General features: G+C 50.4%; 1 protein-coding gene across 1 annotated transcript; it reads left to right on the plus strand.

The window, feature by feature from the left end:
• Positions 1-395: 395 nt before the first annotated feature.
• Positions 396-21,914, plus strand: LOC135818196 (U1 small nuclear ribonucleoprotein A-like). Its single transcript, XM_065331544.1, has 12 exons — positions 396-1,315; positions 1,736-1,813; positions 13,397-13,435; positions 14,251-14,265; positions 14,707-14,881; positions 15,645-15,696; positions 16,499-16,546; positions 17,632-17,937; positions 18,619-18,688; positions 19,603-19,643; positions 19,837-19,912; positions 20,155-21,914. The coding sequence occupies exons 1-12, from the start codon at positions 1,214-1,216 to the stop codon at positions 20,323-20,325; spliced, it is 1,173 nt and encodes a 390-aa protein (XP_065187616.1). The 5' UTR covers positions 396-1,213; the 3' UTR covers positions 20,326-21,914.
• The last annotated feature ends 1,278 nt before the right edge of the window (positions 21,915-23,192 follow it).

Here is a 23,192-nt window from a genome sequence, read left to right on the forward strand (position 1 = left end):
GCACTGACTGTGTACTAGTGTGTAGCGACGAATGCCAGCCTACCACGGACCAGACCAGCTGAACGGAGTCGCGAGGAGAAGGGGGGGGGGGGGGGGGGGGTGGCAATGCAAGATGGAGGTGCTGCCTCGACTCCCCGGGCAGTGCACGTCTGATCCGGGGGCCACTCGAACTCTCAACCAGGAGATCTACCAGTACCACTACCACTGATACTGAGTCTGATATGCACCAGTGCAGGACAGTCTCTCCTGCACTTACTTGCGGTGTGTGACACATGCATGTGCAGCGTTGCGCGCGGTGATGTTCTGCCTTCTGGGGCTACAAAACCAGGCCAGTGCACGCAGCAAGTGCAAGTGCTGGTGCTGTACAGTCGCAGAAAAAAATTAGGTGCATCCACGTTTGGCGTGGATCTTCGCATCACCAGACTCCAGAGCTCTATATCTGGGGGAGTGCATGCTGGGCCTGCTGCTGCACGAGGCGAAACCAGTCGCTGATGGTCACCATCTGCAGTATTTTGTGCTTCGGTGTGGTCTGTGTGGAAGCAAGCCACGTTGCTGCAGTGGGCTGGTCCGCGCCAGATCTGTGCTTCAGCTATTCTCTTGTGCGTCGAGCACTTGCGTTCTGTTTGCCTTCATCACCTCGCAGGCTGCCAGGTTTCTGTCCCTGGAATGCCTCTCTGGCACTCTACACTTGTCACGCAGAGCAGCAGCTAGCCGTTTAGAAATCAGTTTAGTACACGTTGGGTACAGCCAGCACCACACTACTGCCCACTAGCACTGCCACTAGTGCAGGCCTGTCGTAGTTCTGGATTTTTGCACAGGCTCATTCTGTTCGGTGTTGCACACGTCTGTCTCCGAGCTCACACCATCCCTTCGCACTAGCCCCCTCACTTGCCACCGACGTGCCAACCGACCCTGCTTCTCCTGCCAAGTTTTTGGCCGTCAACCTTCACACCAGACTCGGTCAGGCGGTCAGGTGACGTGAATTCTTGCGACCTGTATGATTACATTGCGCTACTGCTGGATACGCTGAGCGAGAGAAGAAAAAGTGAGAGAAGGAGAGGGAGTGTGTCGTTCTGGGGCCTACTGGAGTAACCCTGTGCGAACTGTGAAGGGAGGCATCACGGCTTGACCCGTCCAGAAATGATCATCTCGTGTCCTGCGTTCAACAGCGGTCGTAGTCTCCAAGAGTAACTTTGCTGCGATCAACTGATTGATGGAGCCCTCCGATTCAGACGCGATCAGCACAGAGCAGCTCGATCTGCTTCCCGATCCCGAAGATACGGACGACACAGCCAGCGCTGCCGAGGATGAGGAGGTAACTCGTGTACTCTTGTATTTTGGTGGTCCACTGTGGCATTTGCTGGGCAGATTTGCATGGCTTGGCGTGACAGGATAGTGCGAGGGGAGAGCGCTGCGTTGTTTTTTTCTGGTTTGTTTGTCTGGTGTGGTCTGTCGCCTTTTGCGTATTCAATGACTTATGCACGTTCTGTGTGTTACTGGATGTGACGCGGGGACTCTGTGCTGGAGTAACACCTAATGAGATTTGCTCGAGCCAGAGCCAGAAATGTGACTGCGAGAGCGAAACTAAAACAAAATAATTGGTGTGAGATGATGTGAATACACATACCAGCACATTCACTGTTACAAGCCTTGTCACTATTTCCAGAAAAAGGCACAACCAGAGATTTGATTTGGCGGGGATCCACGTGTACGCGTGTGCTTCATTTTTGTGCAGGTCCGAACGCTCTTTGTTAGTGGTCTGCCTCTGGATGTCAAACCCAGAGAGCTTCACTTGCTCTTTCGCAGCTTCCAGGTCAGTGGAGATCCGTCTAGGCATTGAATAATATTATTGTTCTGTGTTTCTCTCGTAAGGTCTGCTTTTTTGTCTCGATAATACTGTAGCTTCTCCCTCTCTAGAGGGTCGGCAGGTGGACCATGGCAGCCAGCGTGAGTCAACGTGGGGTTAGGGTGATGTTACGGTCGACAGATTTTTAGGAATGGTGAGCGCTGCTTTGCGCGCTGCCTTTGGCCGGGCTCCCGGGTCGGGAACGGGCTGGCAGCGTGCGTGCGCGCGCGTTTGTGAAACAGATCGCCAAGGAGTGTGTGTGGCGACCAAGTGGTGGCTGTTTGTAGGTGACATTAGCATCGTGGCTCGTTGGAGTAGCGTCACGTTTGGTACACGAGTGAAGGCAACACTTCTGTGCCTATGTAACGCTGGCTGTCGGCGGAATTCCAAGCACTTAGTGCAACTACGTCCGCCAATTTTCGTTCTCCTAGCGCTGGCTAGCGGCGAAAGCTTCCGTACTGTATGGTGCAGCGTTGTTCCGTGCTCAGTGTATGGTCGGTATCCTGGCCATAACGAGCTGGCCGATGGATGTGTGTCGTCATCTAGGCAGCCCATCTTCGTCATCCCGTGTGCACTTTGTAGGAAGCTGGGCTCGACTCGACTCTGCCGTCCGTCCTGCCTGAACTGAACGGTTTGCTGTGCAGACGAGCGGACGTAAAGATGCACTGGGCGAGAGAGAAAGCACGAAGGGTAATCAAACATAGTTGCCCCGAAAGTAGTCCTGGGACAGTGCTTGCACTTCGGGCATTGTGTGAGGGCGCGCGTGAATGGATAAGGTGTTGAAAATAGCTGTCCTGGAAGAAAATAGAACTCGCACCTTTTGTTTCTGCGCTGGCATTCGCGTGGGCACAGCGTGTTAGAATGATGTCTTTTGTGATTAGGCTTCGCAGCCGGGGTCTAGCCACTTCAGTTGCTCAGTGGTTGTGTGTGGCGAACTAAACTACTTGTTCATACATTTCCAGGTCTAGTTGAGACGATTTATCAGGGAGTCCAATTTCAATTCATCGCTACGCTGCTGCCTGGATGCAAGCTCTCTGCTTTCCGCATCGACGATCGAGCTCGACTCGAGTCTGCCCGTCTCGCTCAGCAATCAGCTGCTGAATATTTTTCCTTCTACTCGATTGTGCGCGAGGCAGACGTGTCGTTCGGGTTGATTGGATGTATTTTTTTTGTGATTCGCCGCCAGGCTACATGAAGTCTAGGACCCCAGATGGCCCTGTGCTGAAGCAGGGGAAACGAGATTTCTGCAATCCTGGTGCCAATGACTGGATTGCGATGCCAATTTTCAAGAAGTCCCACGTGCCTTGTAGTCGATTGTGCTTGACAGTTGGCAGAGGTTTTTGACGTGTGTTGAGTGCCTGTCCGTGTTTTGACGTCTGGTTTGGGGCACAGCTAGGTTAGAAGCCTGGAAGGGTGCAAAAGCTGATGACAACCTACTGTGACATACTGGCAACGGACCCATGCGCTGCTCCATCTCAGGTGGTGTGCTGAAGGTGTGGGGAGCGCGTGGCAAGGGCATGCTGTGCCATGCAGTGCAGCACACTGCCAAAAAAATCCAAAAATCCGAAATGGTGAGAACGCAGAATCCAAGGATAAACAGTAGGTGGGGACCACACGAGCAGACCTGCCCAGCCCAGCTCCGAGGGCACTCCTCCATCACTCCTCGCGGACGCCTCTTTGACAGCAGCATATGTGATCTCGTCACTGGTCCCTTCTGCAGCATTCTGCAATGCGGCAAGCCCTCCTGCTCACTCCAAACGACCTCTCCATTCGAAACGTACGCACACAAAACACACACTACAAAAATGCACACAGTTTCATAACACGGCACCTCCTCCTGTATGACTCTAAGTATGCTGGTCACGCGTCCTGTCTTGCGGCTTATGATGCGGCTGCTGTTACTTGAGCAACATTCTGCCATCAATCCGGTGAAGAATAGTCCGGACATGCTCCCCGTCCCCGTGTCTTGCACAGCGCCATGCGGTCGATCGTACGTGCCCATTTGCAGATGACGTCTTTCATGTCAGCCGTGTTCTTGAAACCTGTCAATGCCTCTCTGGACTCGATCAATGTCGTGTTTAGATTTGTCTCAAGGCAGTATCTAGGAACGTCTTGCGTGCGACTTGCTTAGGAGAGCTGCCCTTCTGACGGCCTACCTTTCATGTCGGCTTCCTCTCCTCACACACACACACACACACACACACACACACACACACACACACACACACACACACACACACACACACACACACACACACATGCACATGCACACACACACACACACACACACACACACACACACACACACACACACACACACACATATATACACACACACACACACATGCATGCACACACCGAGTGTTAGAGAGAAATGTGCAGCCATATGTTAGCTAAACCTACACGTGCACTGTTTAAGTTATGCAGCTGGAGCTGTTAGGTTCCGAGCACAGTGTCTGCTGCATGAATTGAGGCTTTCGTGCGGTTCTATTGAATTCCGACACGCTGGTGTGGCAAGCATTTGCCGCTTTCCTATGATACTAGGCCCAATTTAAGATGCAGGTAAAATTACTTGCTAGGTATGGATTGTAATTGCCAGGACTTGTCAATGGCAATTTCGTGATTTCGTCAGTTGGCCAGTGGAGTGCCTGCGGGCTTGATGATATTCTGATATTCGGCTTACGGTTCCATTACATGCTGCGTGCCGTGCTAAGAATGACAGCTGGTGTGAGCTGTCCGTGCGTGCTGTAGAAATGTTGGGTGGGTACGGACACAGTGCCTGACTTGGATGGCCTCCTTTTTGTCAGTTGCACCAGATAACTCTGTTATCAGCGCCGGCCATTTTGGGTATATGGCAAGAAGATATGGCCATTGCCTCGGCTCAAGTGCTGATTTGAGGTGTCTGCAGGTTCTATTTGGGGCTTGCTATCTCCCAATTTGGCAAGAAAACATCACTGGCCAACCCTAACATGTGAAGTGTTTCTGGGTCCTGCCTGGAATACTGGGCCTGTGTGCTAAAGCGTGTAAGATGGGATGGGGTGATGAGAGATGCAAAGATAAGGAAAAATTTGACAGCTCAGTTGTCATGTTGTCTTCTGCAGCAGATCTTGTTGAGAGGGCGGAGGGCGCAGCCTTGTTGAGTTCTGTGGCCATGCTACATGCACACACATACACACAATGTAGGATCAGCATAAACTGCATGGCATATGACTAGGCAGTCATGTGCAGGCTCAAGCATCATAACGTTTCAATAGCTTCTCACAGAGTCTATCTATGCCATTCGAACATACCTGGTTTAGACTGGCGAATTGGGTAGTTGCTGGCATGGGCCCGCACAACTGACGACGCGGCCATTTTTGCTGGGCTTGGCCCATTCCCACGGGGGAGGCAGTCTGTTGAAGGCCGTCGTGGTGTTTCTGCGGCCACCACATGACATTCCGAATTCCGAGATTTGGGTGCTGGTGTGCTGACAGCAGTGGATAACGTGTGGTTAAAATTGGTCCTTGCTCACTCTATTCTGCCTTCGGTTGGGCAGGTGTGTTGACAGTTATGTTATCACGGTATCGGTCTGATCTGGCTAGGGTGGGATGCGTCGCCAATCCTGGGTGCCAGCCATTGTCCAGTGGCCGAATTATGATCATAATATAAACCGTACCTATTTTATATCAACAGTAGAAGTCACAGTGCAGTATCCTAGCTCGCCATAGTCACCATCCACTCGCATACAGGCTCATAATCCAGGCTATCTGTAGTCCCTGGCCACAGGCATGCAGACGCATAGTCCTCCTGGCTCTCCGTAGAAAACAACCACAGCTAGGCATACAGACACATGATCCTGCCACCGGGATATCCATAGCGACCATCCACAGCGGCAGCTGCATGTATTCGCTGGTTGCTTTTGATGACATCGTACCAGGTTAGTGAGGTACCAAGCCTGTTTCATGGTTCCAGCGACAGCATTGTGTCTGTTTCTGAGAGGACAACTTCCCTGGGCTAGGCTCTGTGTGTGAGGGAATGTGTCGACCACGTTTGGTACTGCTGCTGCTGATGCCATTGTACGTACCGAGCTCAGGAGCAGCAGGTTGTGTTACTAACTTATGTATGCTGTACCTGGTCCTGTACTTCTGTCCTAGACTGGTGTCTTCTCTGTTCTCTGTGTGTAAGGCCATGGCCTTGTTGCTGGTATTGGTATCGCTATCAGCCTAGGGGACTGTAGCTGTGCTTCCTGGCTGTGATGTCACCGCTGCTGAAAGGCCATGTCATACATGTACATGCACCTGCATACCCCCGGGGGGGGGATTTCCCCAGCAGGCATGGCACTATAATGTACATAATGTGTGTGCAGGTCACAGTTTCACACGTCGTTCACTCACCGGGGTATGCACAACATGTGTGGAGCACAATACATGACCGTTGCCATACTCAACCCCCAACTCCTGCAACATTACTACAAACACAACTCCTGTGCTAACTGTTAGATAGCAGTTACACGCTGTGATGGATGCCAGTGATATAAACCCAGTAGGTAGAGATGAGAACTCTACGTATGCCTGTTGTGTACACATTTTGCTGCCGGGTACAAAACGCTATTGTAGTAGCAGGCAGTATGTAGCATCGACATAATCTGCACTGCACAAGGTCACTTTTAGCTGCGAATCATGAACTGTCCTTCACAGCATGAGGAGTTGCCAAATGTCTGTTATATGTAGGCATGGTGTTGCCAGGTGGTGTGTGTACGCAGTTAGCTCCGTATCATCAAGGATTCTTCTGTGTGAGTGTGGGATAAACGCATGCACTGGCATCAGATGGCTGGGTGAGATGAGGAGGCACATGCACTCTATGACTAGGACGCCATGCTGGCTGTGTAGAAGCACATGCTGTAGCATGTGCTTCTACACAGTTAGTCATGGTGATCGTTGGGCTGCGGGAGAGTCATTTGTTTCTTTTCTATGGCAACCTATGATGGTCTGCTATATGTACTGTAGATTTACTGGTGGTGTTGGTGGCACAGGGCCACTTCTCATGGTTGTGCTAATGGTCCTGGATGTCTGTGTCCTGCTCCAGCCATACAGTGCTAAGTGCCTACAACACTGACTTGCATACTGACACTTCGAGTGGATGTCTGCCAAATTCAAAGCCTATTACTCAGAAAAGCATTGGCATAATTATCACTGTCACGACTGAAAACTTGAAAGGCAAAGTGAACATGCCCAGGTGACTAGGAGAGGTGCCGAAATAGACCCTGTGGGTGAAGTAGTTGTCATCTTCCTCCTTGGAATACACTGGTGACAACTTCCTGGTTCTGTAGTCTGCGCTAAGTGTCAGTAGGCTTCAAATTGTCACCAATAAGTGCAGCCATGCTATCAGTCTTAAAGAGCACCATTCAATTTTCATTTCAGAATCTGTCACCTCTTGAGAACGTGCACAGGAAAGGGTTTTTGTATTGCATTTCATGATTTCAAGCTTTATCGTAAAAAAAAGTGTTGCATGTGTACATGGCTATGCTAGGTCAGGTAACATGCTCACTCCTAGTACTGTGTGCTTGTTGATATGCTAGTACTGGGTGATAGGGAATACAGTCATGTGCATCTTGTTGATATTACCTCTGTCACCTTATACCAGTCATGCAGTCACGAATCCTCTGATACAAGTCACCAGTCACAAACAAGTCACAGAAAGCCCCAAACAAGTCACCAGCTGTATCAGCCATACCGACTGAGTCTCGAAACCTCTAATGCCCCCCCCCCCCCCCCGCACACACACACACACACACACACACACACACACAAAGCTATACGCGGAGACACACGTACCGTTTCCACACAACGCTGAACTGTTACTTGAGATTCTGTGACTGTCAGTTTCAGCTCCTTACAGACGTGCTCTGCTATCTTTCGTTTTCCCCATTTGGGATCGGCGGCCTTCGTTTGACAAGCAGCGCTGACTTCCTCGTGCCTGCTCCAAAATTTATCCGGATTCTGGTCCTTGGTTTTCGGCGGTGCTCATGCGCGCGCGCTTGCCACAGATTTCGTTCCAACCAGCAACAGCTCAGCCCAGCAGATCGAGCGGGACCGCTTTTCCGTTTTCATGTTTCAAACTACTCAGAGTAGCTCTGTTGTTACTTCCCGCCGTTCGTCACGTGACCCAGTCACTAGTGCAGTACTAGTACGTGCATGTAGATCTACGTGAAAACACTGACTGTTGTTGCTTCCCGCCCTTCGTCACGCGACTAGTGCAGTACTACTGGTCAACGTCTTACACGCATGCATGCTGACTCTGTGCACACGTGATCGCAAAGAGGGCAAGTCGCGGCATTCTGTGACTGGTTTGCGGGCACCAGAACTGCACTGGTTTCTGAAACGAGGCAAACTGTGACCGGTGTGTGAGTGATTTTGACTGCATGACTGACGTTGGGGACCGGGACTGCTATGTGGGACGTGACTGCTGTCAGAGTCCAACATTTACAACACCTCAGCTATAAAAGTACTTATGTTACGTTCCACTGGAGGTAGGCTAGACTGATGGTGCACTGTGTTATTAAGTTGACTAGTATTAGCTGCTGATTGCATTAGGAAACTGAATAGCCAAAACTGAGTTGCTGCTAGTGGGTGACTTGGCTCTCCCAATGTGTGGTCCCAATTTAGGCGGCTTGATGGCGCTTCATCAGACCCTGCTGGAGCAGGTGTGCTACCTGGCTGTCCTACAATGGCATTCCTCTGTCTTGGTCACTACCACTAGTCAGTACTAGCACATTGTGATGGTGATGCCTGGGGAGATTCATTGCTCTGAATGGTAGTGAGTGTAGTGGCGGGCTTTGCAGCCGCTCAGTGAGGAGTTTGCCAGTGACATGGGCTACACTCAGTCATGCTTCTTCCACTCCATTATGCCATTATGCCAGCCGAAAGTACCCAATTGTTCCAAGAGAGCACTTGAGTGGCAAAGTGGCTCCTCTTGGCGGGGAATGTGTCAGAATCCTAAATTGGGAGCGCCACGAGAAATGCTGCACAGGGCTAGGTGCAGTGAAGTGTGTACTGACTCACGGTGTACATGTATTGCTGTCATCAGTGTGATGTTCTGCACGAGCCTATACTAGGTGCATGCAGTGTACTGTGTAGTGCCTAGCAGTTCTGCACACACCTAGGTGCAGTGTACTTACTGAGTTATCTAAGCAGTAATGATCTGCCTAGGGTGCACTGATTGCGATCTGGGCTGATATCACTGGTTGTAATATTATATTGTCCTCAGGTCCCAGGTTGGTTGGTTAGTGTTAGGGCTGGGTCCTAATCCTCACCCACTGGTCTATTTCACTGCTGCATTACGCCATACTTTTATCTTTGTTCCAGTCCATAAGCTTGGCGGTGTAGTTTTAAAAGAATCTGTGCAGCTCAAGGAAGCCACATTGTCTTTGGGATTGGTGATCAATATCATCAGTGCTGCATACACAGCAGTGACAGTGGTGCTGCTGCTATGAGCTGTAGCATAGCATGCCTAACCTAGCTGGGCTGTCATCTTCTTGAGTGGCACAACAGGCTCCCTGTGAGAGGGCTCTCAGCCTCTTTGTAGCCATAATCACGATGGCTGAGTGGCTAGCAGCAGTCCCAGCACTCACCATGCATGGGCATAATTATTGTGAGTTGATCAAGTTGTCAGCTCCTGAGGCTCTCCCCTGGATTCCCCTCGTGGTGTCCTGCGCTGAAGTGGAGGTCATGTTGAGAGTGAAGTGATGACAAGTGGCTGCCCAGTGGACAAAGAAACTGCTCAGTGAGGCTAGCTGCAGAGCATGCAGATGCACGGAAGTGATGAAGTATGCCTGCTATGCCTTGTTCAAGATAAGATAATGAAATCAACTCACTGCAGGCTGGCAGGCAGTGGTAGTGGTGTCACTGTCTGGGCTACACAATTGTACTGATTACAGCACTCATTATTGAATCCTGCTCTCACTGAGCTCTGCTGCTGCACATTGCTCGTACTGGTACAATTGTGTATGTGATGTGCTGTGAGTGTGAGGATGAAGGAATACAGCCAGACCAGTGACAGCACTGAAGTGAATGTCTGTATAGTACTGGAGATGGTGCCATGCATGTGCAAAACCACTATGCATGAAGGGGAAATTCCCTATGTGCAGCCACAATGCCACATGCCTGTCATGTGCGAAACGACAGTGTAGGGATGATGTAAGACGCTGACGGCATGGGATGGGTAGGATATTGGTGGAGAGAATACAAAGGCAAAGGAGTGTCTGTGGGTCACAGTACACACGTGTGTTGTGTGCTGATGACGTGTTTCTATGTCATGTACTAGTAGTAACTGCTCACTACCGCTGGCGCTCCGCCCTGTGTCAGTGTGTACGTGTGTGTGTGTGTGTGTGTGTGTGTGTGTGTGTGTGTGTGTGTGTGTGTATGTGTGTGTGTGTGTGGTGTATGCGTGTAGAGCAGAGGGTCGGAGTAGAACAAGGCGCACGGGTGACAGCTCGTTCAGTGTTCAGTGTCCCCCGCTGTCCACCGTCACAGTGGTGTCCTAATGTTAGTGCTCGTTCAGACTTGTTGAAGGAGACAACGGTCATGATGACGGTGTGAACACTGGGTGAGATATACCTCCGCTCCGCCACGGACCCTCCTGTTCACACGTCGATCACAGAGCCGTGAATTGCTGGATATCCGCCAGTTCAGCACCTTTGACATCACTGGAGGCCTGGGATGCTGCGCATTCCACGACATACACGAGTCTTGGCGGCACTTTCGTGCCACTCTTCCCCTGTTAACCGTGGAATACCTCCGCTAGAATTCCAATCACCGTTCTGCTCTGCGGATGTGTGACTGTCATGGCTCGCCAACGGTAGTTGTCTAACGCTCACCGACTTAGCTTACTTCGCCGTTTGAAGTAGCTGTCTTCGCTTCAAAGTAACTGCCCATGAGCTCTGAAGTAGTCGATACGTCTAACATGATCGCCGTGTAGCTCTCAGTGTAGTGGTGGATTTCAGCATGACAGTTGTGTCAGGCCGCATGATACCAGTGGTCTCACGCACCATTGAAAACACCTGCAATACTAGTAGGTGAGATTGGCGGAGAAAATATCCCAAAATGCTCATACTGTTTATATACTTGTAGTAGACATATTTTTTCGCTTGGTCATGGGGGTGTACTTTATGGCTATAATTATACGTAGAGTTCAGTGCAGTGTGCAATGGAGTGCTGCGTACAAGACAGGCTATGCTCTGTTCATCACAGTGTTCTACTGCTGTGCTAGAAGCAGTGTGATGTAGTGCCCTGTAGCACACTCTAGCTACATAGTCGTTTACCATGGCTGCTGCTTTGCGGCACTGATAGCGAGGGAATGTACGCTTGCTCTACCGTGTGTTGCAGTCTCTAGTGTAATTCACTGTAGCTTAGCTAGGTACATAGACTATTGCTACGAGAATGTCCAAAGCTCTGCTGTGCAGTCTGTTGTGGACATGTAGTCTAAGGCGGTACATACATGTATACTGCTTCTGTGAGAGAATTATGCCCACTGTTCTACTGTGTAGTGGGTACTGTGCAGTGTGTAGTGTGTAGAGTGTAGTGGGTAGTGTGTAGTGTGTAGTACAGTGGGTAGTGTGTAGATCATGGTGTACAGTACAATGTACTTGTTCTGACCGTCTGAACTGACTTTGGTGTACACCGCCTGTGTAGCCGGCTTGTCAGTTGTCAGTGACTTCCGGCTCCATGCTGTGGTGGTAGTACAGTGGTACAGGGGTACGCTGAGTGGTAGAGTCCTACAGTCCTACAGTGGTACCCAAGTGAAGCCTACTGAAGGGTCAAGAACAGGAGGTGGCCAGAGTGAACAGCCCAGCAGAGCTGCCTTACGTAGTCGGTACACTGTACAAGTGAACCAACTGACAGTGTAGTGACCAGACCAGTACTAGTAGTGTGGCTGGGCTACTGACGTGAACCGGTGAAGGGTCAAGAAGAGGGAGCCCCCCTCCCCGGCTCATGGCCACATGATTGCAGCCTGCATAGCCAATCAGGGCCACGTGTAGTGTAGTGCGGCATACTGTGCAGGCTGGTAAGTGCTTGTTGGACAGCATACCTTGTACAGAAAAGGGCAGTAGCTAGAACTGAGCAGGTAGTTTGCTGATCTGCAATCACTGCCAGTGCTCAGGGGCACTACAGCTCTGGATTGAGCACAACGTCAGTGGCTGTCACTTTGACTTGTACCTCAAACTGTGCTTCTTTGTGTCCCCAGCTTGTGTGCACCGTGAGAGAGAGAGAGAGAGGTTGATAAGAAGCTCAGTAGTCGTGCTTGGTAGTGTGAGATACCAGGGTGCATTGGCACATACTACTCCATTGGAGCTGAGATGCTATCCGGGCTGCCCATGTCATCATCACTTTATATCATCGTCACCTTAAGTCGCCATCACTAAGTTATGCATGTGTGACCTCACTGGCTGAACAGGTCAATCACTGCTAACCATGCCCACTGCCTCCCAGCCATGTGGGATAGACGCGAACAACTTGCGCACGGCACGGTTCATCGAGCGAAGCAAAACTCTGATCAACCACCATGCAATGACTCTCACCACTGACATTCGGTGATAATTATATTGGCAAGGCTCAAGGCTGCCAAGCTGGTCGGTTGCTTTGCAAGGCCTGAGATAATTGGTAGGGAAATGATGGGTTTGCTGTGCAGCGGGAGCCTTGTTTTCCTTGTGTGTGGTTGGAACAGCCCTGTGTAGCGCTGTCATCGATTGTGCTAGCCATCACTGGAGGTGACAGCCAGATGTATTCACTGACAGGTGAAGGAAGACCGGGGGAAGCTGTTGCGCCCGAAGGTTTTGTTTCCGTTGATTGGTGCACAACCTTTGTGTCAAGATGCCATTGCTATGCGTCTAGACTCTTGCGTCTTGACCCATGCCCTGGCCTGTATCACCTCTCATGATATGTCACACATGATTGCCACATGTGACACATCAATAATTACATCAGCCCCCATCCCCATCCCCTCTCTTCCCAATGCAACGTCTGTCTGGACTGGGCATGGGTGAAATTCCCCGGGAGAGCCCGGCATATTGCCCTGGTTAGCATGCGAGCTAATGTGACAGTACAGTATGCCCCAGCCATGCCTCCCTGCCGTGACCTTGCTCCAGTGTCCTGGTTGCTACTCCTGCATGCATACATGTACGTGTGTAGGATGTCAATGTCGCCATGGTCAACTAACCGAACATATCATCAGCACAGGGAACATGCACGTGTGTTAGGAATATGTGTATCACATGTGTGCCGGTGTGTGTGTGTGTGTGCCGGTGTGTGTGTATGTGTGTGTGTGTGTGTGTGTGTGTGTGTGTGTGTGTGTGTGTGTGTGTGTGTGTGTGTGTGTGTGCGTGCGTGCGTGCGTGCTCTTTGGCTCTGACCCTTGCTGAGGCATAGTCCCCATGAAACCCCTCATTGGATGCCAGTCTTTTCTTTAGCCTTTATCTGATCTCACCTCAGCCCCCAGCCCTGCACAGCCCTGCACAGCACATGTACAGTGTGTTAAAGGTATGCATATCTGCTCTGTCCTGTGTCTTATCTGCAGGGTTTCAAGGGAGCTTCACTGAAATTCACCGGCAAACCGGTATGTAACTATTGCTGCTATGACTACCATGTAGGGTCCAGAGTAAAAAGACCCCCCCCCTCCCTCTCTCTCTCTCTCTCTCTCACACACACACACACACACACACACACACACACACACACACACACACACACACACACACACACACACACACACCATTGGACCATTGGACGCCCATCGCCGCAGCGATGATAGCGATGCTACAGCAGAAGCCGTAGCAGCTTGTGCTGGGATTGCACCATTCAACAACTTGCAATGCTGAAGAATTGACCGCCACTATTCAGCCTGGTCTACACCACACAGCTATGAAGTGGCTTTTCTGGCCAGTGAATCCCTACTTTTTGGTCTTTTTTCATTTTTTTTCCGCACACACATCACACCACATACTCCGGCATGCACTGGCTGTTGGTAACCACCCAGGAGAATGAAAGAAAAGTCAGGAGAAGTCTGAGAAAGAGAAGAAAGACGTGTGTGACCATAATCGTCGGGAACACACACACACACACACACAAACACACACACACACACACACACACACACACATGTACACACACGTGTACACACATGTACGTCACGCGTGCACATGCTCGCGTACAGAACATTGCAATTGACAGCACGTGGTATCAGAAATGTATTGATGGGATCAGTGGGTGGGGTGTGTATTCAAGATGTCGTGGAAACACCACTGCATTGCAAGGGATCCACATTGCCCAACGTTGCTCTCGGCTGCAGGCGCAAATGCAAATGTATCTGTTTTCTTCTCTGATTTGCTTCTTTCTGTCCCTGTCGGATATCGTCATCGTTGACCGGACCAGACAAAGTCACCTACGGTAAGCATGCTCGTATTCTTGCTCTCGGCTTCTGTCTCTCTCTCTCTCTCTCTCTCTCTCTCTCTCTCTCTCTCTCTCTCTCTCTCTCTCTCTCTCTCTCTCTCTCTCTCTCTCTCTCACACACACACACACACACACACACACACACACACACACACACACACACACACACACACACACACACACACATACACACACATACACACACACACACACACACACACACACACACACGGTATCAAGACCCTGTTTGGGAAGTACACATGCATGTACGTGTGGTGGCTGGCAACGAACTTTATACAGCGTTCGCTGAAATAGAGTGGTTTCTCGTATGAGATCTTGTAGTGTAACGAGATGAACATTTCTCCAGAGTGATCGACATGATTCATAACTTCTATTGGCCTGTGGTCTCTTTCGTTCCTTTGATATTTCCCCTCTCAGCCAGTTGCATTTGTAGCGTTCGACAGTCGACAGAATGCCGAGGTGGCTAAGGATGAGCTGCAGAATGTACGCTTTGACCCGGACTTCTCACAGACGCTACGGCTAGAGTTTGCGCGTGCAAACACGAAAGTTACGAGGAAGCCGGCAAACCCAAATATGGGCTCGTTATCATCGTGTAAGTGCTGACTGCTGAATACTGACAATTGAAGACATTCTCTCACTGTGTCAGGAATTGTGTGTGTGTGTGTATGTGTGTGCCTGCATGCGCACACAAATGCATGTGTGCACATGTGTACGCGTGTGTGTGTGTGCACATGTGTGTGTATGTGTGTGTGTGTGTATGCATGTGTGTGCATGTGTGCGTGTTCGTGTGTGTGTGTGTGTGTGTGCATGTGTGCGTGTTCGTGTGTGTGTGTGTGCATGTGTGCGTGTTCGTGTGTGTGTGTGTGTGTTCGTGTGTGTGTGTGTGTGAGCGTGTGTGCGTGTCCAGAGGTAGTGTTTACCCCAAGTCAGCTTGCCACAGGTGTGCAAAATCCCATTGTGAAGAGAATATGGCTTAGCAAATTCGGTACAGGCACATGTTTTATTATTTAGCTTAGGGTCTTAGGGCCTTGGTCTTTGGAGGGGGGGGGGGGGGGGGCATTCCTACGCATGCGGAAGACTTGACCTCCAGCCAAGTCTCGAGCGAGCCGTGAATCAGTTGCTAGGGTCTATTCTTTTTGCTGGTCTTCTTGATAGTTGCACTGCGCCTTGAACTGTTAGACCGACAAGCTAAGATCTACATCATGTGCATGCAAGGATGACATCATGTACATGCAAGGATGACATCATGTACATGCAAGGATGACATCATGTACATGCAAGGATGACATCATGTACATGCAAGGATGACATATCCTTTTTCTGTTGTTGGTCCGTGCGTTCTGTTCTGTGCCCAGTTTCTATCCCTGGCCAGTACTACAGCTATAACCCCATGGACAGGCTGCCAGTGTAAGTACTACTCGACTACATATGCAGCTCTGCTCAATGAAAGCTGGGCTCATGAATAATATGAATATGTACTGCGCCGGGTGCACAGTCCAGTGTTCGTACATGAAGGTCTGGGGCTGTGTAAAGCCATGAGCTACCTGACTCGCGATGTCCGGGATTCGATTTCGCGTGCACGAGCACTCTCACAGCCATACACTGGACACACATGGACTTTCGGGCAGAGAGTCTTTCTACAGCATGCACACGGGCTGTATGATGCACGCTGTGTGTAAATGTGTTCTGTGCATGCTCTGGGCTGGGTGTAAATGAATGATTTCCGCAAAAAATCCGTTTACTAGTTTTATTCCCGTGCTGCATTCGCCGAGTGTGACCCATGCGTCGTGCGCGGAGGGTGGGTCACCCGGTGGGGTGGGGGATGGGGAGTCTGACATACATGCATGTATTGATCCGTTCAAGTGCACACTGTCTAAAGGCCAGCTTACTGCACGATGACCAGCGTGTTGAGCACCACAATACCGCATGCAGGAATTGGACCACACATTGAGTTTGTGCTCAGGGCCAGTTTGCACTTGTAGAGTGTCCAGCTAACTTGTTCTGCGATGCCTGTTGGCATGGTTGTTTAGCATGAGTGTCCAGAAGAGTTGTACTGCTCATGGAAACAGCGTCAGTAAAAGTTGCACAACACACATTGTCTGATCGTTGCGTAGTGGTGCACGAAACTCTATGTAACAACACCACAGTATAGGTACACTGGTGCATTGTGCAAGCAGCATTTTTTCCCCAACTTCTTTGTTCTTTGCAGACCCGGATCTGTTCCTTGCTGGACTCTCCCGCCGCTGTCCAATCTAGCGTAAGTCATGGTGGAGAATGTTTGCTCCACGTTCGTGTGTGCTCTAGCTGTTGCACGAGCTGTGATCACACGAAGTCATTGCCGCTGAGAATGTGATGCATGATTCTCCTTGGGATGCTAAAATGTCACATTCAGTGTTGTGGTGTGTGCATAGCGATATCATGCCATGGTACTGTGCACCTGATGATGTATAGTTTGAGCCAAAGATCTCCTGCCCAACTTCACCACTGACCACCAGCATGCAACTGCATGGACAAATGCCCGAATGAGCAACCTTTATGTCATGCTTAGTTGGGTCACAAAGACCCCTCCCCCCCCCCCCCCCCCGTCACACACACACATACACACAAATACCCCCACTGCGACCATCATGCCACCGCATGGAAAAAATGCCCGAATAAGCATCCTTTATGTCATGTATAGTTGGGGTCATAAAGAGCCCCCCAGAAATGCCACCACTACCACCATCATGCAAGCGCATGGAAAAATGCACTATTAATGATGAGCATCCTTTATGTGGACACGCATACAGGTTGATGCTGAGTGCATGTGGAACTAGTAGTTAACTGGACACAGCATGTGCACGTGGTTTACTTTGAAGGAGGGGGGGGGGGTATGCTTTGGCCCGAACAGTCTATAGTTGCCAGAACTAGATTCTACATAATATATACAGCCTTCTACGAAATACCATGACCTTGTGTTATTACATAATTGAAACGTCGAGTCATGAAAAGGATTTTGAGAAACTAGCACTGCTACATGGCCAGGCAGTTGAGATGTGGTGGTTGTTAGCCTGAGGATTCGGAGATTGGTCTAGGGAAGTGTGAGCTGCAGCGTTTCTTTAGATTCAAGTGGCGTGTCCACCAATCCATACTGTTGAAAATGAAACTGCAGCACGTGTCCAACCGATTTATTGTGTTTGTTTAAAACACTAAAAGTATTTAAACACGTTTGTGTCTTTCCCTCAAACTAGTCAAGACTTTTTTCATCCTCTTATTATTGTTTGAACTAGCTCTGCCTTTCAGTATTGAGCACTCTATTGGACAGCCTGGAACCTCTCTGTTCTATTGTCGTTTGTTGTGTAGGCTAAACCCGGCGGCCGCTGCAGCTATCGAGTGGGGACCGGTGAGTCCGTACGCCGCCGGTCCGCAGATGATGCCCAGCTCTCCCACGCAGGCTGCTGGCGGCGGTGGTCCAGGAGGCGCTGGCGCTGGCATGCACCAGCAGTTTGGTGCCAGCACACCGGTGAGCTCGGCTCCCAGCCACCAGCACCAGCACTCCGGTGTAGTAGCTGGGCAGACGTCGCCCGCCGCCACGCCGTGCAACACGCTGTTCGTCGCCAACCTGGGACCCGGCACCAGGGATGAACACCTCGAGGAGGCGTTTTCAAGGTTAGATATCCCCCCCCCCCCTACATGCGCACACACACACACACGCACACACACACACACACACACACACACACACACACACACACACACACACACACACACACGCGCGCTATGCAATGTGGACCTGGTGGTGAACATACAAGTACCCCGTCTGCCAGCTATCTTGCCAGAGCCATGATTGCATGAACGTATTTATAATGTTGTCAGCACAGGTTTCAACTGCTAGAGTACCGGCACATACTGTTGTGGACGTTGAAATCCGTTGAGAAGTCAAGCGGCCACGGTGCGCTGGCCTTGCAGCCGTGAGCACTGCTGGTTCATTTTTACAGTGTGTATGTGAGCTACAGTGTGTGTACGCGCTAAGGTAACATAGTAAGGGCGCTGGGCGTCATTCCACCGGATCCCCTCCCACCCCATCCACAACAGTACATTGTATCTTGGCTGCTTGTTGTCATTTGCCAGCCAATACCCTACCTAATGGGAAGGCGGTGGCAGTGCATGTACTGGTGGCATGCTAATTGTCAAGAGTCTCTTGTTTATAGCGTTTCTCCTGTGTGCATGTGGGGTTGCCTTATCCCCTAGGGCAGTTACTGTGTATGTTCTGTTCTCTGTGGCTTGTACGAGTATTCATTCCTTTGTGTGCTTTTGTTGGTGTGCTTCCATCCGCTGTGTCGACGCTAGGTGTCCTGGGCTGCGGCGCGTTCGTCTGCACACCGGCAAGGGGACCACCGTCAGCTTTGTTGAGTTTGTTGTAAGTATGGCGGCATAGGCAGCATAACGTTAGCATTCTGCAACGGTTAGGCGCAGGCACTGGCTAATGTCGTGCTGTATAAGCAGAACATATTCGTCTGGAATTTAATTTCGTCTTTTTTGTCCAAGGACCATTTGGACTAAATTAAATGCCGGACTAATGTTGATTTGTCCAGCTTTTCAATACACTCTTATGATCCATGGACGAAATTTACAACCGGACGAACTCCCTTTCTTTGGAGTCGGACGAAATTATTCGGTGACCGACGGAATGTTCTGCCTGTACAGTACCCGAAAAAATGTGTTGTAGCCTTTGTACACCCTGTTGTTGCTGCTACTGCTGCTTACTGTACACCAGCACCATATGGCCTTTCACCAGTTCTGCTTCTTCAGAGTGTGTTGTTGTTGTTTGGCTTTATTTAGAGTGGAGTTCCAAAACAGGCCTAAACCTAATGACAATGGTCCCACTGATAATAAGAGAAAAGAAAAATATATAAAAATAAGCGGACAAACAGAACAGAGAAGAAGATAAGTTAGATAACTAATATGAGCACTGCAGCAGGGGAACAAAATGTCACAAGCACGGCAACCGGGAAGAAAGGAGTGAGTGTGAGAGAGAGAGAGAGAGAGAGAGAGAGAGAGAGAGAGAGAGAGAGAGAGAGAGAGAGAGAGAGAGAGAGAGAGAGAGAGAGAGAGAGAGAGAGAGAGAGAGAGAGAGAGAGAGAGAGAGGAGAGAGAGAGAGAGAGAGAGAGAGAGAGAGAGAGAGAGAGAGAGAGAGTGTGTGTGTGTGTGTGGGCAGCCGTTACTGCCTGTAGATGTAGGGTTTGTTGTTGTTCCTGAACCTGTGTTGTTGAGTTGGGTATGTGATGTGTGCTGTGCATCTCATCCTGTGCTTCACTTGGTTTGCCTTGTAGGATCCTCCGCACGCAACTCTTGCCATGAGCGTCATGCGCGGGTAAGTGATTTGCGCGCGTGTGTGTGTGTGTGTATGCGTGTGTGTACACATGTTTGGTTTGTGCACGCATGTTTCTTTTACATAAGCTTTACACTGTTTACAAGCAATTGTAGCCATGTGCCTTCACGTCTCGTCTGTGTAAAGACTTCTCCTGTACGTGTGTGTGCCATGTTCATCACTATCCCATCAACAGATACAAGTTCTCGCCAGAGCACACCGGTATACGGATTGAGTTTGCACGGAACCGGATGGGCAACAGGAATGTAGAGGTGAGGGCAGTTATTACCTCGTTTTATTGTGTGAATTGAGCAGAGTGTGAGCGTGTGTTGAATTGCTCCAGGCGTGCCTTGTACAAATCATGGGGCTTAGTGCCAGTTACAGTGACTGTGTGCTGAAGCCATGTGACAGAATCAATGCACTTTCTCTGCTCCTTGCCCCCCCCCCCCACACACACGCACAACTCTTTGTACTTTGTGTTAGTTCCCATCCCGTGTGGTGTGTTGGTCTACAGCTGCCGTCTCCGCACGCACCCGACGTTTCGGGCATGGGTGTCATGTCGCCGCAGCGCGTCATGCCCGCCTACTCGCAGCCGTACCACGACGTGCCCGTCACCATGGCAACCATGCCGGCCATGCGCACGGCGGAGGGCCATCACCCACCGCCGCTGCACCCACACTCGTAACCATGCCAACGACGCCGGTGCCGCTGCTGGTGTGCAACGGTAGCAGCGGCAGAGGCGATCAGCCCCCGACCTTCCCTCGTCGTCGTACCGAGATGATCGGCCGCAACACTGTGTCTTGGTTCACCGGACGCCGGACCTATTCCCGATCCGGTCGCCCCGGGCAACCTGTCAACTGACCACCTCCTCGTCTAGTGTACTGTTTAGGGTCCACCGCTCCGGCTTGCCGCAACCGCCGCCACCGCTCTCTGTTCTGTGCGCTCTCACGTGCTCAGACGGGTGTGTGTGCGTGCGGGTGCGCGAGTCGGATGAAGCTAGACTTCTAGGCTAGGCATTGGTGTCTGGGAAAAATGAATTGCAAACGTCTCCTGTCATATTCTATTTTTGCAACGCGCATACTCACCTACTGCACGTGTGCATCCACCACCACCGCCCACAGCCATGCATGTGCACACTTGTATCCACCTAACACTCGTATCCACCTAACACTCGCCATACACACACACACACACACACACACACGCCCCGTGTAATACCTATCCATGCAGTCAGTACGTACCAAGCGTTTCATGTATCCGCCCGTGCCATCATGCCATCATATCAGCCGCAATGCCCATACCATTTTCCGTGCCGTGCACTCAGCATAACTGTAGCCATGTTATAATTGCATCGTGTATTACCATTCGTAATTCTTTCCCCTTTTTTTCCCGGTTTTCATTATCACGTTCACGCTCTGCGTCATGCATGTGTAGTTTCCGCATTGCCGCGTTTCCCACCCGTATTCCAGTGCCCGCTGCTGTTTTTCGCGCCCACATACACCCCCACGCGCTCACAATTCCTCCTAGCATAGGCTTATCTCTCTGGGAGTGCTGCGATCTGACGTCGCCAGCGGGATCAGTAACTGAAGCAGCAGAAGCCACAGCAGCAGCAGCAACATTAGTGTGTGTCATAGGCCAGCGATATTGGATTTATCAGCGTTCCCAACAAGACGACATATGACGATACCACATCCTCCATCCTGCTCCTCTCCCTCTCTCCGTCTTGCTCCCTCCGACAGCCATTCCAGTTCAAGGGAAACCTAGTGTTTGCTCTGCGCTGGATCAAGAAGCCAACATACCACCAGCAAAGCAACCGCAGCTTCTATTTATGTGCTATTTTCTCTTTTCCCCCGCGTGTGCCCGTGTCCGACAGTCCGCCCAGAAATGAAAAATACAGAGCTATTATATCTATTTCTGCCCCCCCCCCCATTCCCCCTCCAGCTTTTTTTGCCGGAGCGAGTCATCCGGGCAAGTGCATGTGTGTGTCCCCCCCCCCCCCGCACCACCACACAGAGGGTCAGCCGTAGTTACAAACCATCCGGCGAGTCAGCTGCGGCTAGTTCCGTAATCCTCCAGGCGACATCTCTGATCATGTGTGTGTGTGTGCAATGTGTGCGATGTGTTAGCCGCAACTGTGCGCTGATCTCCCCCTCCCCTCCCGGTTTGTCTGTTTCCTTTCGCTATTCTATGTTTGTGTTTTATTTTTTTGCCATTTCCTAATCTAAATTTTATTTGCTAATTTCTTCAGGCGTAAACGAGACTGGGCGTACAGAACTGGTTGAGTTGGTGAGAGTGACTGAGTTTGAGTCTGGACAATACTATAGCAGGTGCCAAGACCAGAAGGCTGGGCGTGCAGGACTGGTTGAGTTGGCAAGAGTTCGAGTCTGGCATACTACTGTATGACAGGTGCCAAGACTAGAACTTAGAAGACTGCATTGTACAGCTGGCCATGCACTATTGATAGGTATAAGCAAGACCCGGCCGGGGTTATGTACTCTTGGTACAAGCTGGTAGGAGAACTACGCACTTTCATGGTATAATGTATTCGAAATGTGTGGTGGTCCCCCGTGTGTGCAATGCGGTTTCCTGTACAGTCATGCGGACTGGACTGCATCATGAAAAATGAAAAAATGATAAGATTCTGAGAACGAGAACAAGTCGTGACGACAGTACATAAATTATCTGGTGCTGCACACTCGGGGGAGTTCTGTACTCGCGCAGCGACTACCCGGTACTTGTATACAGCCTTCCGTCCTTGTGTTATAGTTATGGTAAGCATGCTGCTACAGTGGATGTTGAGACACAAGTCACCATGGCCATTACATGTACTATTGTAGGGTGAACAAGTCCATTGCTTAGCTTTAGGATGATCGTCGCTACTAACAAGAGACTTAGAGTACAGTCCACTTGATACTAGTATTGAGTGGCTTGTTGGGTGCTGGCAAGTGGAAAGGGAAAACCAGCATAAAGAACACGACACTACCTCTTTCAATCAAAACTCGCATTCAATGCTGACCCTGTGTTCACAACACAGTAAAACCAGTGGAAGTCGACCACTCCTGTACTGACCCTGAACATGAAGTCCCCAGACCCTTTGGTCCTGGATATAGAACAGGTGGCCATCTAAAACTCTTATCAGAGTGGTCCCCTTGACAGGTTTTGCTGTAGTGTTGTACTTCAGCTGCTGTGAATCCACCAGCGTCGGTAGAGAATAGTACAGGCGTTTATCCAAATCTGGTCTGCACAAGTAGAAGGAAATCGCCATGCTGATGATCAGTTCCTTTTCGCATGCAAGGTCAGGTGAAACTTGTTTCAAGCCACAATGTGGGGAACGCCATTCCAGGACATGGTGCTCGAGAAATTCACACACCCCAAACCAGTAAACAGGAGCACTGCACATTGCTGCACAGTACATAGTTATGTAGTCTAGACACCCAGGCCAGGGTGAAACACAGTAGGCTGTAGTACTACACCTTCATAGCACTAAGTGCACCTCCTGGACACAGCAGTGTAACGCACATGCTGCAACCTCACAACATCGCTAAGCACATG

The sequence above is a fragment of the Sycon ciliatum genome, chromosome 5, assembly GCF_964019385.1.
Source record: "Sycon ciliatum chromosome 5, ocSycCili1.1, whole genome shotgun sequence".
Lineage (NCBI taxonomy): Eukaryota > Metazoa > Porifera > Calcarea > Leucosolenida > Sycettidae > Sycon > Sycon ciliatum.

Bases quoted from the DNA above. Each gene is read 5' to 3' on its own strand.
- LOC135818196 (XM_065331544.1), top strand. From the start codon at position 1,214: ATGGAGCCCTCCGATTCAGACGCGATCAGCACAGAGCAGCTCGATCTG. The intron at 19,644-19,836 runs GTAAGTGATTTG...TCCCATCAACAG, and splicing joins GCCATGAGCGTCATGCGCGG to ATACAAGTTCTCGCCAGAGC. The intron at 19,913-20,154 runs GTGAGGGCAGTT...GTTGGTCTACAG, and splicing joins TGGGCAACAGGAATGTAGAG to CTGCCGTCTCCGCACGCACC.